The 16,621-nt window shown below is 28.4% G+C and overlaps 2 protein-coding genes across 8 annotated transcripts in view; one reads left to right on the top strand and one right to left on the bottom strand.

The window, feature by feature from the left end:
- The window catches only part of LOC132949494 (tachykinin-like peptides receptor 86C), a 145,355-nt gene extending 142,309 nt beyond the window's left edge, over positions 1-3,046 (top strand). For 3 of the 6 annotated variants that reach the window (XM_061020416.1, XM_061020415.1, XM_061020417.1), the window contains 2 exons: positions 344-479; positions 2,909-3,046. In XM_061020416.1, the coding sequence (XP_060876399.1) occupies positions 344-479; positions 2,909-2,975 (203 nt within the window). In that variant the 3' untranslated portion in view covers positions 2,976-3,046. Of the gene's footprint in view, positions 1-327; positions 492-2,908 lie in introns of all 6 variants that reach the window. The other 3 variants (XM_061020418.1, XM_061020420.1, XM_061020419.1) reach the window with 3 other exon arrangements.
- LOC132949495 (uncharacterized) lies at positions 2,847-5,499 on the bottom strand. 2 transcript variants are annotated; one of them, XM_061020421.1, is made up of 7 exons: positions 5,374-5,493; positions 5,219-5,278; positions 5,056-5,133; positions 4,268-4,339; positions 4,170-4,199; positions 4,011-4,094; positions 2,847-3,092 (listed from the first exon to the last, which is right to left on the bottom strand). In XM_061020421.1, the coding sequence occupies exons 1-7, from the start codon at positions 5,432-5,434 to the stop codon at positions 3,025-3,027; spliced, it is 453 nt and encodes a 150-aa protein (XP_060876404.1). In that variant the 5' UTR covers positions 5,435-5,493; the 3' UTR covers positions 2,847-3,024. The 2 variants fall into 2 exon arrangements, with proteins under 2 accessions (XP_060876404.1, XP_060876405.1); XM_061020422.1 differs by lacking the exon at positions 5,056-5,133 and having other exon boundaries at positions 5,374-5,499.
- Positions 5,500-16,621: the final 11,122 nt, after the last annotated feature.

The raw sequence follows: 16,621 nt of genomic DNA, 5'->3' as shown, positions 1-16,621 counted from the left end.
AATTAATTAGTTTTTCACTATAAATTAATGATGTTCTATAACGTTATTATATAATATTATATTATTATGATTATAGTATAGCTATAATGAATTACTTAATTTAAAATTAAAATTTGAGAAAAATATTTATTCTAGAACACAATAAACTTTATTATTGCGCAATCTCTTAACGCAGGTATTTACAATAAATGTCATCAATCAAAACAATTTAGCGGTTTATTTAATTTACGTAAATGTATTTTTAACTACCCTTCGTTTTTTTGCCATTGGCGTCCTACATCATAGACACGACCATTTTGTAGTTAAGTAGCTTTTGACATTCTATAGTGGAACGATTAACCAGGTCCAGTATCGTTGGGAGTCCAACACTTACGGCGCCCACCAGAAACCCAAGTATTATGTCTACCCAGAGGCTACAGCGAAGTAGTACGGCACTCACCAAACACACGAAATAATCAAGAAACAAAGGCGATTCAAAGGTAAAACTCAAGGTGCGAATAACACACTTCAACTACGTTTAAAAAATGATCACGTTATAATTAAAATAATATATATTATGTTTTCTTGGAAGATATAAAATATCTCTTTGTAATAATAATAAGCCAGACACAGTATAACACCATAGCCATACAATTTTCGATTATATTAATAATGATCAATTAACATTTTATTAATTTGATGATACCGACTATCTAGGTTAATCCTACATTATATTCGATAAAAGTGAATATTATAACGTTAACTAACCTATTAACTTTTATACTCATTGAGTGTACATAACAAAATTATGTACACAAATGCGTAGGTAGTAGGTACCCTTATATTTTACGCGTGGTGTAAAACATATAGAATTAGCCAATGTATTGTAACTATTTTTTTATACCTTTAATTAAATTCAGCTTGCAAAATATTATGTCAATAGTTTCATAATTGCGTTCGGGTATTTTATATTATTAACACACATGCTATATAGAAAAATTATGAATTGATTACCTATTTAGAAATGATTTTTGAACTGCAACAACTATGAAACAAAACAATATCCTCATCATGTTTTGTATTTTCGAAATAAAATATTATTACATTATAATTAATTAGTTTTTCCCGATATTTTAGAACATATAGGTATATTTGCTGTGAAAATATTTTTGAAAAATTATATTATTTAAAGATGTTTCGAAACCATGGCCTGCAAACGTTATAATAACGTTATATTTGATAATAAACGATTGAAATTTGTAAACGTAATTATAACGGAAAGGGAGAATCAAAAATAATTAAATACCGCAAAACAAAACATTACAATATTAACAAAATATATTATATGTCATTAAACAAAACATAGCGCAAAACGTAATTTATAGAATATCATTAAACGAAAAATAACGCAAAACGAAATATTTTAAAAGGTCTATTGCGGTTTCGTATATACATTTATTTATTTCATGGAAACAATCTAAGAATTGATTATATTATATTCCGTATCCGGGCCATTACCTACCCGCATTAGTTATTTTTTAATTAAATTTAATAGGTATTAACACTATTTTAATTAACGATAAACGCAAAACTTGGATAACGTTTTAGTTCTAAATAACGATAAACGCAAAACTTGGATAACGTTTTAATTCTGAATAGGTAACGATAAACGAAATAGTTGAATAACGTTTTATTTCTTATTAACGATAAACTCGAAAATTGTGTAACGTTTTAATTGTAAATAACATAAAACGGATTTTTTTTTCAAATGCAATCCCTACTCGAAACCATTGTTGTTTACAACAAACAATATCTTTTTTTAGTTGTAATAAAGAAACAGAAATTTATCTGAAATTAAATATACCAATAAACTATATAGTATACATATATTTGATATTTATTTAATTATATTAAGGGGCCCGGTGCCAGTTTTTCAAATTTTCCGAAATTCAATAAAATTTTATATTTTAGTTGCCACCTCAACTATAATACTTTTCCACTAATCTACTACCCGATACCTATTTAGGGAGAGGGTTGATAAGGTGTATTATATCGAAAAAAATAACTTCACGGGAATAACTCTCAGGCTTTGTAGAATTGTTGGATATTGATGACTATATTTTTATCTGAAAGAAGAAGTAGACTTCCTACAGCCCGCATTGATTTCTGATTTTGAATTTTATTTCAAATAATTGTATAAAAAATGCTTTTTATCTTGTATATTTTTAGACATATTATAAAGTTTGAAAATAAAATATTGAAAAACAGAGATCGATACAGGCTGTAGAATATTACCCTCTAGCAATTAAAAAAAAAAATGATGAAATTTGGTTGATTCTACAAGGCGGTATCCTTATTCCCGCAAAGTGTATTTTTGAGGACAAAATGGCATCGGCACCGGGCGTCATATAAATTTATATGGCACCAAATATTTTTATTATTTATTGAACAACCAAGTGGAATATGCTTGAATATTTTGTAAGCCAAGTAACACAGTTTATTAAAAAAACAAAAAAAACTAAAACTTTGTAGCTAATTATGTCGTTAAGTAATTTACTTTACATTAGGTACTGTTATGTCATACCCAACATTACACGAACACAAGTTCTTTGTCACCAACCACATGCATGGTAATACGAGTATTACAAACATCTACATTTTTAACCATATTTTTAAATAATTGTGATGTTATCAATTATTAAGATAACTCGGTACCATTTAAACAAATTATCATAGTATAATTTATACCAAATAATATATATTATATATATATATATATATATTTTTTTGTAGAACTAGATATTCTATGTGCACTTTTGTGTCCGTTTAATTATATTACCAATATTTATAAACAACTAAGAACAAGCTTCTTTTTACTATTTTTATTTCAATTCAAATACAAATTAATTAATACATATTTTACTATTAGTTCTAGGCTTCAGAAACTACAGAAGACTAGACAACTTTCTACACAGAAGCCTATCTATAATCAATGACGTTGATGATGAATGTCATACGAAGATCCAATTTTTGAAAATCCAAAACCTATTGTAAATAAAACGACAACAGCCATTTTTGAAAAATGTCCATGTCACTGGGTCCCGTGTAAATACCTATAAAATATTTACAAATAACTCTGTTAAATAATAATGTTATATTGATAAAAAAAAAAATTGTTTTTATTTATTTATTGATTGTACACTTTCATGGAGACATTTTTAAAGATATTTAAGTTCTAACCAGACGATAATATATTGAAATAAGCAACTATATTACTAACGATGTGTATATTAACTGAAATGTTATGATTAAACACACATTTCAATCTACCACTAGTAAGCTCAATCATCTGGACATTTAAAAAATAGAATTTTCAGTTGATTTATCTGTTATTCCAATTACCTACCTATTTATTTTCTAATCGGTTTATTATTGTTTTAGAAAAAACCCAATATAAGTATCTACAGTTTAGTTTATATTTTAGATTCTGAGCGGAGGGATGAATGAATTGATTTTTCATAGATGTGTTCATTCGTGTATCTGTCGTCACCTTTTGGAGCAGAAAAAATGCTAGATTTTCAACTCAAATACCTTTTATGGTAGGAAAGTGAATCTATTCATTGGGTACTTTGAAGGGGTCAAAAGTAAAAATTTCTAACACTTTTTTGAATCATTACGAAAAAAAAATGTTGGGGAAAACAGAAATTTTCACGTAAAAACCAAGTATTTGACAAAATTAACTATCTTATTTTGTTATAATTTGAAAACGAAGAACAATAAATTCTTAAAATGTTCAACGAAATATTTATATTATCATTTTCTACACAAGGTATAATTTTTGTTCAGTCAAAAAAATTTGAAAATTTAATTCAATATTATTCTCATAAGTTTTTGTTAAAACTATTTAAATATATTAAAGATACATAAAAATAATTTTTTATAAGAATTTGAAGTACAAATGTCAAAAAATTTCGTCAAAATCACAAAAATTTGATTGGTATAATAATTACCTATACTTAGTAGGTACTTACCATAAGCAGTCGAAGTCGAATCGTCTCTTTTCCCGCTCGATTTTACTGGTATATATGATCCTTTTTGAACTCTACTGCCCACATCTGCAATTGATAATTTTTTCATAATTTAATATAAAATATTATATTAATTCAACCAAATAGTGTAAAGACGTTTACCTTTGGAAGTGTCCTTACCCAACATGAAATCTACAACAACATAAATAATGAAAGCAATATAATTTATAAATTATTGACAACCTAACGGAACCACTCACTTTTAAATTGATTTCCTCTTTTCGCGATAATATTGGAGGCTGCTCTTGCTCTAGCTTTTGCAGACTGAGGTACTGATTCACATGAAATAATATAAAAAAAAAATGTTTTACCCCAGATATGTCCATATAGTATTTCAGGGAACTATTATATGGGCTGGAAGTAACAGAAAAAACTTAGTTAAAATTAGAATGAAAGAAGAAAACGACTGTTTAAAAGTATTAGGATTCGGAATAAAAACATTACCTACACCTACGGTATGAATTGTAATACTATTATTAATAATAGAACGCGGATTTCTATGCAATTGCAATTTTTTTTCCTTTTTCACAATTTTGTCAATAATCTTTACGATTTGTAATAGTTTGAAATTAATGGCGATTTTTTTTTTTTTACATATTGGTTTTTATTTATTATTTAATGGTAATAGCTACCTATTTTTACAAAACTCAAAATGTATTGCCTATAGAAGTGACAGTTAAAAAAAAAGGTATAAAATAATATTTTATCATTGTAGAAAAATCAAAAATAAATTTTGTAGGCACTAAATAGTAATTGAAATAAAGATAAGATTACGATGTAAGCTTTATGTCATAATCTTAATAGCTCTTGCTTGTGTTTAAATATACTAATATTAATATTGCACAAATTTGTGATGTAAATAATTGAAATTTTCTTGCATATTCTTTGCATATTTTTATGATATTTACTACATATTATATGGCATATTTGTATACTTCTTAGTGCATACAAATCTGCGATCTAATGATCAATAGCTAAATAAGCTTACTGTCTGCAGAGAATGTAATTTTGCAGGTTCGTTCAACGACACCGTCATCAGTGATAAGAGGAGGACGACAGTAATAAACTATAAAAATATATAAATTGATATTTTTTAATTGGTGTTTTTTGAAAAAAATTATATCGGTACCTACTAATCAAATAAAACTCACGTGATAAATCTTTCAGAAACGTGTCACTGTATTGTTGAACATTTTTTTCTTGGACGGATTCTTGGAAAAAAAAATCATATCACATTAATAATATATTGTTAAAAGGTTCCACATATACTAATTATTACATTACTTGTTCTACACGTTGTGCTTACCTGTTACGATTATAACAGTCAAATAGCAAATGAACAGAAAACACACTCCAGACGGCTTCATTTTTCAAATGAAAGATTTTAGTAGGACACTTTGCAATTTATAGGGATATACTACAAAAAAGGAAAACATAAATATATATGCATAGCGATCAAACACAGACAAACAGTCTATTATACCCTAGAGAGTTACGTGATCCAAGTTTCATCCCGTATTGTTTTTTCATATTTACTCATTATTTCCGCTTCGATTGGATTGTCTTTTACATTCGGATGACGTAAGTATAGCCATTATGCCTATATCAATCCCAAAACCCTATCCGTTAAATTAAAAAGTTGAAATCTGTACGGCATGTACGAAATGTGCATACAATTTTTACTTAAGTAATATTCAAATCATAAATTTTGATAAATCTCTAAGTAGCGTACGCATCAATTTCATTATTGTAGGTCATTAAAATTATATAATTATGTATATTGTATATTAGTTATTAGTTTACGTCAAACTGTAAACAAGTCGTAACAACTGTGAGGCAGAGAGGTTTAAAATAACAATATATACATAATATATTATGTATAGGTATATGGTATAATATGTATTATTATAATTAAACCTTAAGCCAGTCATACCTTAACTTATATGTCAATAAATATATAATACCAAATACAAAAACGTAATAGATGTAGGTACCAATAATCTTAGTTTTCATGAAATAAAGAGAGCTTGTAATTGCACAAAACAAATTAAAACATTCTATAGTTGAAATTATAATTTAATTAATTGTTGATGCAAGTAGTTTTATGCATTTCAAACCATAAAACAGTTTAATTTTCGTTATTAATTAGAAATTATATTCATAATTATTTAACCCTGCAAACATTATTTAGCGCATTCAGCAAATTACTGCATTTATATTATAGGTACCTACCATTTACTAAAATCACACTTTAATTACTTAGTCATCTTAATTTATCCAAAGTAAAATTAATTGAATTTTGTCTTTATACACAAGAACTCGTGTATTAAATATGCATTATGCCTATTACAAATTAATGGTGTTGACATATTATTTTTATTATAAAAGAATATCAGATATTTTATGTTCCTAAAACCCCACTATAATTTGTTTACTTTAGGATCCAGTTTTGTTTCATTTGCAAAATGGAAGTTGTCTTATACTACGAGTACAAGTATAATAAAAGTACCTATATTATTATTATTGTTATTATTAAGGCAAACAAACGATTTCGGAATTTAAGTAAAACCCCTTAGTGTACGTGCTCCAAAGCAGAAACATTTTACAAATAATATGATCAATGTTTGTTTGTTTACACTAGATAGGTAACCAGAATAATTTAGCATTCCTTTATAATATCCTTTCTACTTTAAAAGCGTACACACATATTTTTATTACGACCATCGCATATTATATTGGGAATACATTTACAAATATAAATTAGTAACAAGTACATTTTATACATTATCTGTGTCATCGTTTTACAATTTATATCAAATAAAAAAAACTTATACAATCTCAGTAAATATATTTGTATGAATATTGTCAAAATCTCGGTAAATAACAAACCTACATGTTTTAAATGTTTTAATACAATAATTAATTGATATTAAGAGGATACAAGCGCACTATTACTTTTTTGCTGGTAGTCTGACCCCAAAAAAATATTATACGCGTGAGTCAGAGGAAAAAATCAAATAATGCACTGATATCCTACGAAATAATTATAATAATAGAACGTAAATCATATGATATAATAATTCTACAGATTTTTTTTATCTTTTTTATACTCTATACTACAATATTTACATTTCATACTATGTCATAATATTATTAAATTATTTTCCACATGTATCATTGTTTATCTATAAAATCAATAATGATTAATTATATAAATATTAAATTAATTTATATTTATTCATCAAATATTAAGTGCTCGTAATAATAATTTATGACTTAATATTTTATAAGTGTGCTGAATAAATTTTAGTAACATCATACTTTTTTAGCACAATAGTGTTTAAAAATTAAATTAATAATTACTTAGCGTATAAATAATATAAGGAAGTAGGTAAACATCAATATTAAAATTGCCATAACTCTTTAAAATAATTTAATTAGTCCTATTTCGATCGCTTTTGAAAAAAAATTAAATTTAAATTAGGTAATGTTGTGGGGCATAAATTTATATTAATTTTTAAATAATTCAAATTTTATAAAATGCAAAACAAAACATTTAATTATTATGTTGGTTTACTGAATCATCTGAATTCTAAGTATAATAGACAATATTCTTATTTTAAAAACATTTACATTTTAAAACCTATTAAGAATTCTGCTTGTGACAGGAGAAGGTAATGAAAAAAATAATAAAAAAATGTTTACGTAACAAGTTTCATCAATTTGAACATTTTACTAAGCCTCCTTATAAACTAGCTGTCAATCAAAACATAAAAATCTGCTGTCAATACTCCAATATTGTATCTGACATAAAATATATTCAAATTACTATATAATTTACCTATTCGCTTAAATTGTAAGGTAGGTATATTATATCAGTTTACTGATAACTATATGCTAGTAAATAATATTAACGTATAATTTATTGAAATCAAAAACCGAAATAGGTATATTTTCAAATTGATGATATAATTGATGATTATAAATAAATCTCACCTATACCTAATCGATATAATTCAAATGCCAACTGTTTATAAACTAAAACGATTAAAAAATTGCATATAATTATGTAGACCAGTAGGTTATCAGATCCTATAATCAATACTAAAATAGAATTTTAAACATAATTCCACATGGTTATAATAGGTAATACTTAAATAAATCATACTGCACAAATTGAATAGAAATAAATTGGTGAAAAAAAACCAATTATAATTCAATTTATTATCGATCGATTTATTTATAGGCATCAATATCATCATAAAACATTAAGGCGACTATATTTTATTACTATAAACTACATTAAAATCTCAAAGAGTTTGCCTAGAGCCTAGGACGTTACATATCAGCTGGGATCGTAAATAACCCACACTGATATCAGATGAACAACGTCAGTTACATAATATTGTATTTGTTAAGTACCCATATGACCATTGTGTACATATACATAAATTTCCGTCAAACTGAATAGTAATTAAAAAGCTGTTGTAACCATAACCATAACCAGACTTGTTTTAGCTTCGGCAGTAAACGTACGATTGTCGCTAACGTGGGTTTAAAAACGCATCAGCTATGACTTTGGTAGACACAAATTGATCGTCGAATACAAAATCCGAAAACCGCAGACTAGTATACTTACCTATATTATATTGTTGTCGAATATTGTAAATAATATACTAAATGTAATAATATGTATAATGTTATAATGTTCAAACATAATATAATTATCAACGAAATATTATGGTGTAGGTACCCATATATACCCATATACATACAATTCCATATCCCGTATACATACATGTGCAATGTGCAATATTTTATATTATGAAAATGTGTTTATTTTGAGTGTATCTATAATATTATTCACACTTACAAATAGACAGTAGTTACTAATGTATATTTCTATTACGTTATTTATTAAAAAAACATGCAAATAATACATTATATTTATGAATATTTTGGCTTGTTTACGAATAAATGGAAATATAAAAGCCGTTATGTAGGTATGCACGTTTAAAATAAATAAAGGTTTTTTTCTGTTTAAAATATTACTCTACGTAAGTGGACGGTGTTTAGAATATGGGAAGTTTTTATATCTACATTACGTGTCTGTTGCAAAAAAAAACAAACAAAAATATCCTCATTATTACTATATACAGAGTGGGCCACAGGAATAGGGACAAAAGTAGACAGGTTTTTCTCAACGTTGAATGTGAGTAGGGAGGTCTAGATAAGCTTATTCGATCCGTCAGATAATGCCATTTCTTTGTCACTATGGCGCAGTGGAGTGAAGTTCACCGTGTGATTGCGTACGACACGTTTGTGAAAAACATTGAATCGGTAGTTAAGGTGCAGCGCGCATTCAGACTTCACTTCAGCGTCGGACGTCGCGGTGCTGCTCTCGATGGGAAAACAATTATAAGGTGGGTCATAAGCGTGCAAACAGGGGGGAGGGTGGGTATAATAAATAATAATAAATTAAATGTCTTTAAAAATAAAATTGATAACATATTACCATTACAGGTTGCGAAATTGTATTTATTTAAAATATAAAACTGTGTTGACAATTAAAAGATTTCTTATTTAATTTTTAAAAAATATGTATCTGTTTTTTATGCTTGAATGATTTATGCCTTAAATAGTGGGTGATTATGAGTAGGTAAATTAAAGTATGTAACATTTTAATTGTTTCTTCTATCGGAGTTCAGATTTCTTAATCTTTATTGACTAGCCCACCCCAAGGGCGTCTGCAGGAATTTGTCAAGGGGAGGGCTAAATATTTTCCTTTATACATTTTTTGTCTCACTATCCTATTAGTTATAAAGTATTTTTGTGACATATTTTCTTTCATATAGACAAGGAATGTAAAAATATTTATGAATTATACGTACAGAGTTAGTTAAAACTTAATCTTACAGCATTAATTTTAATTAATTGTTATATAATTTTAAATTATCAAATACATTATTTTTTAATAAATAAAATGTTACCGTTGGTTTTATAATTTTAGGTAATTTATAAAATTAAATATTTCTAGCCTATTTAAACATTGATACCACAAACTTAAAAAGTTGTAGCTATTGTAGGTATGCCATCTATGAACATTAAATTTTTTATCAAAAAAGTAAAAACTTGGTTGACGCACTGCAGTATTGCACTTGGTCCCATCACTACATCTCATAATCTATAAAATCAACGTTCTTAGTCCTGACTCTGAATCGAGTATAAAAAAATCACTCTGTAAAAAAAAAAAAAATATTTTTACTTTAAATTAAAAAAAAGTTTATTTTACGTTATTTTATACTACAACTGTAATGATTGAAGTTGGGATTATAATGCACTTTGCATTGTTTTCCAAATCTACGCAATACTCGTTTTATAACATACCTACATTGAATTTTTTGACGATTTTAAATTTAAGGTCATTTTTTGCATTTAAAAATTTTTAGAACATTTTGAAGTATATTCTAAATTTAAATTTCAAATTTTATTTTAAATATTCACATGTTTTTACATGGTTTTTATAATAAATATATGATCTTAAGTCTAAACCTATTGGTACAGAAAAAAAAATAGTTAATTTTCAGATTAAATAAGTAGTCTAAATGATAAGTTCTGTCTGTAAAACTTTTCTACAATCATATAAAAGTTTAAAATCTATATTAGAATTTATATCTTTAATATTTGAAACAAAAATAGTTTAGTGCACTATTTAGAATTGTTAGGGCATTTTTTAGTTTTTTTAGAACATTAAAATCATCAATAATAATATATGATAATCAACCCAGAAAAAGCCTAGAGAGGGGCAACTACCCCTATTTGCCCCCCCCCCCTCTGCGGACGCTCTTGGCCCATCCTGCCACAAATGTCTGCGCACGTCTATGAGGTGGGTAGATAGTTTTCGAACGGGGATACTCAATAAAAAGAAACCAAATGGTCCCTAACGTATTGTAACAACTCCCGAGAATACGAAGTCTTACCGTCTGAATGCGCGCTGCACCTTTACTCCCGGATTCATTGTTTTTCACAAACGCGTCGAACGTTAACACACGGTGAATGACATTCCACTGCTCCAAGTGATAACAAAACGGCATTATCTGACGGATCGAATGAGCATATCTAGACCTACCTACTCACATTCAACGTTGAGAAAAACCCGTCTATTTTTGTCCCTATTCCCGTGGCCCGCCCTGTATATATATTATATATAATATATTGAACATATTCCCATCAACTCCCTCTCTCCCGCCCTTCCCCCCTGCACATCCATCAATCGATCACAACGCAGCTGCTGTACTAGCTTTTACAGGTGCAGGTAACTACCGAGACTGGGCATTAACGAGTTAAAAGTTAATATTGAGTTAAAACGTTAAGTTAATTTATTTTAATTAAGTTAATTAACTCATTACTTTTTTTTCAAATTAACTATAAACTTTTTTTCCAAGATAAACGTGTTAACTTCAAGTTAATTTCATTTCAAGAGTATCTAAATTAAGTTTATTTTCGTCCGAAGAATAATACAAATTTTCGAAGGGGTTTTTACTTTGATGTATCATTTTAAATTTCCCCAGTAATTTTCTTGAGCGTAAATAAAAACTATCTAACAAACTATATTATGTGTCTGGAATTTTTATTTTTCCAAATTAACAAATTTTAACTTTACATTAAGTTAAGTTACTTTTTTTTCAAAGTTAACTTTTAACTTAACGAGTTATAAGCTATGTTTGAACTACTTTGTTTAAAGGTTATCCTTGAATTAAAATTCAGCATGATTAAAATTTAACAAAATAAAGGTACATTAATCATATCACCACCGGGTTAATATCACCACCGGTAATCATATCACCATATCACACCGGGTCCATATCACCATCTGGTCTCATATCACCATAACACCACCGGATCTCATATAACCCCCTTGCTATATCACCACCGGTCCATATCACCACCAGGTCTCATATCACCACCGGGCCCATATCACCACCACGGGGTCCATATCAGTAACTACCTACATAACTTAAGTTTACCTCGTGCACTTTTTGTCGAGACTTGTCTGCGGGTTGAACAGCCAGTGCCCAGTAGCAAATTTGAGAAGGGTGCTCCCCCCTCATGTACTTAAATTTTGTAATCGTTAAGTCTTGGAACTAAATCGGAATATGGAATTCGATTAAATGTTAGGCACTATAATTATAATAAGGCCTTTTGATATATTTTGATTATCTTGTCAGTACAAATTATTGAATTCAAAGAATATTACGTGTACACTGTACACAGCAAACTATAATGATGATAATATTTTATGTTGAATAATATATTATATTAAAATTATAATATATTATATTAATTTCTAGTCTTTTTAAAACAGAGTTTGCCCATGTTTAATAACCAATACTATATGTATTATTATGAAAATAATTTTTTTTTAGCTTCTTGTAAAACTTAGATTTCTTTAACACAGTAAAAATTAGGTACCAATGAAATCAATTTTGAAACTATTATTTTATATTTTTTTGGCGATGTCTTGGTGCATTTTCTGGATTTTAAATGCACTTTATATGGTTTCAAAAGCTGTATACTACACAAATAACCAAAGGGGGTGACGCAGAAATACGCTATAATACAGTTTCTATAGTTCATAAAAATTCTTATATCTTCCACTTTAAGTGTAGTTTCTGGTAACAAATTGAATCTAGTTGGTAGGTACTTTGAAGAGGTCAAAGGTAAAATTTCCCAGTAGGTACTTTAGTACCCTAATATAAGAATAATTGAAAAGAAAAAACAACTAAGGGAAAACGTAAAAATCTTCAAAATTTCGACAATTTGCAAATTATTTTCTAGTTGAAAATGTAAAAAAATGTTAAATTTTTATACTTAAGGCTTTAAAATGTAATACAATGATTCAGATAACCAATAAGTATAGTTTATACTGAAATAAAAAAAATCTAAAAATATATAAGTAACCATTTTTTATTATAGACATTTTAAGTTCGAATTTGGATGAAATTTGATACATATTCAAACGAAGAATTACAATTTTGATTAATTTGTTGCAATTCAAAAATATTATTCGTACCTACAGGAACTTGAAACTTTTAACGTAGGTATATCATCATTATATATCTATACGCACAATGACTTTTTCAAATGCAACTAATCCTTAAGCTAAAATTAATTATTACCTGTATTACTAATTCCAACCTGTATTACTATAATAATAAAACAGACTACTTTAATTAAATATATTTGATTACATCATAAACTGACGACTCTCTCTAGTCCTACTTCCACCACCGCCCCCACCATTTTTTTTTTTACGGCAGATCGGAAACTTTGAACGGATTTTGCGCCGGGCGAATATTGGACGGTTGGCCGCGGAAGCCCGGAATGGCGATCGTCGACCGAAGTCCGGATCGGAAAAGTTGTCCGGAACGCAATACAATAATATCGTCTGTGTGGCTATGAGTACATCCGTTACCGACGAGCACGTAAAAAAATAGTAAACGAATTGCGAAGAATGCGTTGTATAACATAATAGCTGCGCAAACGGGATTACCGGAAAACTGGTAAGAGGCGGACGGTTCTCGCGCTGACCGTGGTCACGTCCACCAGGACCTCGTTTTTGCTATAGCACCTATTATATGTACCTAGGTAATATACTAATATATATATAATATATTGTTTACCCGATTTACGTGACGGCAATCGGCTGCAGTCGCGATGCGTGTAACAGTATCGTCTAGCAGCAATATATTCGAAGATCATCAGATTACTACAGAGAGACCGCGTGTCGTTGCAGACAATAATATTATATTGTATTGAGACATAGCTGAAAATCGTCGACGCTTGCCCAGACATTTTGTCGTGTTTCAATACAATGCGATGATATTTTTTGTCTCCGAATTTTAGGGCTGCCCGCCTCGTTGCATTTAAACATTTTAACATATTATATTATCAGCTCTTCCCGCCACGAACTGTAATGGATATCCGACGTCCAATTCGATCGCGGTCTAAAGATATTTTAAATCCATTGCGATAATGCCGAATCGACGTGTGCCCGACTGTAGCCGCTAATGTTTCCGTCGTCACGGTTTACAGATTTTTACTCGAAGAAATACTTACGGTGACATAAGCGTGTAAAATCAACCGTATTTTCGTTTTTATTACACACGCGGAATACGAAACTATAAAACGATAATAATAACTCTAATAGGTAGTAATAAAAGGTTATATGCGTTTAAAGTAGGTAGTTTTTCTGTTCTTACTTAATAATAATATTATATTCATTGTGCTTGTCAGTGGATAATAATAATTATCACTCGAGGTCATACACCACTGCAGTATAAATATATGACCGTGATCAATCTAGTTATAATATAATATATCCGTGTTACTCCGTGCAGTATAATATTTAAATTAGATTGTTTTAATAAATCGAACCATTTGGTAGAAATATAGTAGGTATATTATATAATTTATTATAATCAAAAAACATAACGTCATGGCTATAATACTTATAAATAATATAAGTTTGTTCGAATCATATATCTAAATGGTACCTCTATAAATGTTTTAGTGTGTAAAAATAATCTCAATAATTGTGTCCGTACTGCAAGTCATATAATTCCAAGGTAATTTTTAAGCTTGTAATAAAATTACGAATAAAAATGTAGGCGTATAATATGTAATAATTACATTTACAGTATACCTAGTACCTACTAAGGGTATTAAAAATAATTTTACTGGACAATTTGATGATACAAACAGAAATATAACTACAATGGTGTTGCATTACTAAGTGCAGAGTACAAAATGTTAACCTAACCTAACAAAAAGTTGAGAAAATAATAGTTAGAGGACTATATCAAAATAGCTTCAAAAAAGTATAAGTCAATAACAGATGATCTCATTTTCGGCAACCATCAAATTGTGAAATAGTAGAAACCACAAATACAAGAAAAATTCGAGTAATTTTGCTTTTGTAGAAAAAATATTAGTTTAAAATAGTATTTTACTTTATTCTGGTTAATAATTTTTATATGTATGACTATTGACTATTGACTGGATAAAAGTTACAGATTGCTCTAAATTTAGATCAGGCAATAAATTATAATACGAAGTATCAATGTACAAAATACAAATTATAATTCATAATATACGACTTTACAAGTATGCCATAAATTGTTGCAAGAAAACCAAATTTTTATTTTTATAATTATTTTATTTTTTGTCCCAGCGTGCAAAATACTATAGGCCTTGATAGTGCCAAACACTGCTTGCTTTAGGAAGAGCGGGGGTGGGGGGGACAAGCTCTTATGTACTTAGTTATTCCGATAAATCTTACTTTGACGGTGTGGTTATGAAACTTAAGCACCCGCAGTCGATAGTCAAGTCAATAAACGTTGGGTATATCTACGTTATATTTGCAATAAGGGGAGCACTGTTATAGGAACAAACAATTTCAGCGACATTATTCAATTTGGCACTATCGACTTCGTATAGTTAGAAGGATATGTGCCACGGGTGAGAACAACAAAGTCCTCAACTGAGTGAGTGTATGTTATATATGAAGTTCGTATATGCAGATGATATAATAATAATAGGAACTACGGAAGAAAGGCATAGCACTGCGGAAATAATGGCATAGGTAATGGAAGAGGGAGATAATATTGGCCTAATTATAACAGCGGAAGATATTGTACTCCATGGTGTTGACAAGCAAGAATCCAGAGAATCCTCAAACTTAATGGTCGGAAACCACATATTTAATCTGGTACTTAAAGTACCTGTGGTATAATATAACCTCGAATAGTCAGAATAATACATAATAATACACCTGTAAATCAACAAGTTTGTTCTGTGGAATCGCCGCTTCGATATACTTAAAGCATTTTCAAATCGAATCTACACCGTAAAATAAATAAACTAAAAAGTATAATATATAACATTTAATGTAAGACCAGTCCAATAGCTTTATCATGCATGTATCAGACTAATAAGTTTTAGACACAATTCAAAGACTGAAATAAATAATCGAAAATCATTTTCAAATAAGTAGTTAAGTACCTACCTATGTATAATGAGTATTTTTTTATTTGATTTACCTATTGTTTATTATTATAGTTTTTATTCTAAACATTATCAAATAAACTATGTAAAAATATTTCAAGTCAAAACTCTATAATTTAAAATTTAAATATACCTTAATAATAATCAAATTTTTCTTTAATACAACTCTATATTATATAAATTCTAAAACTAGTTATTTATTACAGAGTATTATTATGAGTACATACGAATTCAAAATATCTTATAATGGAATCTTATTATGGAATATAAGGATAATAATTTTACCAAAGCAGGTATACTGCCGGAAACGAGAATCAAACCTTTTTTAAATTGGTGGAAAAGGCCAATGGTAGAAAGGGTATATTCCCTATGAAAGAAAAATCTAAAAAACTTTATAATACATATATGCCGAACGATAACTAACTAGATATGAAATTAAAATTAATTCACTTAATTCACTTAATTCCAGTAGGTACGTGCCTATAGTG

The sequence above is a fragment of the Metopolophium dirhodum genome, chromosome 7 (genome assembly GCF_019925205.1).
Source record: "Metopolophium dirhodum isolate CAU chromosome 7, ASM1992520v1, whole genome shotgun sequence".
NCBI classification, from domain to species: domain Eukaryota; kingdom Metazoa; phylum Arthropoda; class Insecta; order Hemiptera; family Aphididae; genus Metopolophium; species Metopolophium dirhodum.
Note: the sequence above shows the minus strand (reverse complement) of the source record. Positions and strands in the feature narration are given on the sequence as shown.

Excerpts from the sequence above, each read along its gene's own strand:
- LOC132949495 (XM_061020421.1), bottom strand. The coding sequence starts at position 5,434 with ATGAAGCCGTCTGGAGTGTGTTTTCTGTTCATTTGCTATTTGACTGTT. Across the intron at positions 5,279-5,373 it reads GACTGTTATAATCGTAACAG|AATCCGTCCAAGAAAAAAAT; the intron begins GTAAGCACAACG and ends TTTTTTTCCAAG. Across the intron at positions 4,095-4,169 it reads GGGTAAGGACACTTCCAAAG|ATGTGGGCAGTAGAGTTCAA; the intron begins GTAAACGTCTTT and ends TATCAATTGCAG.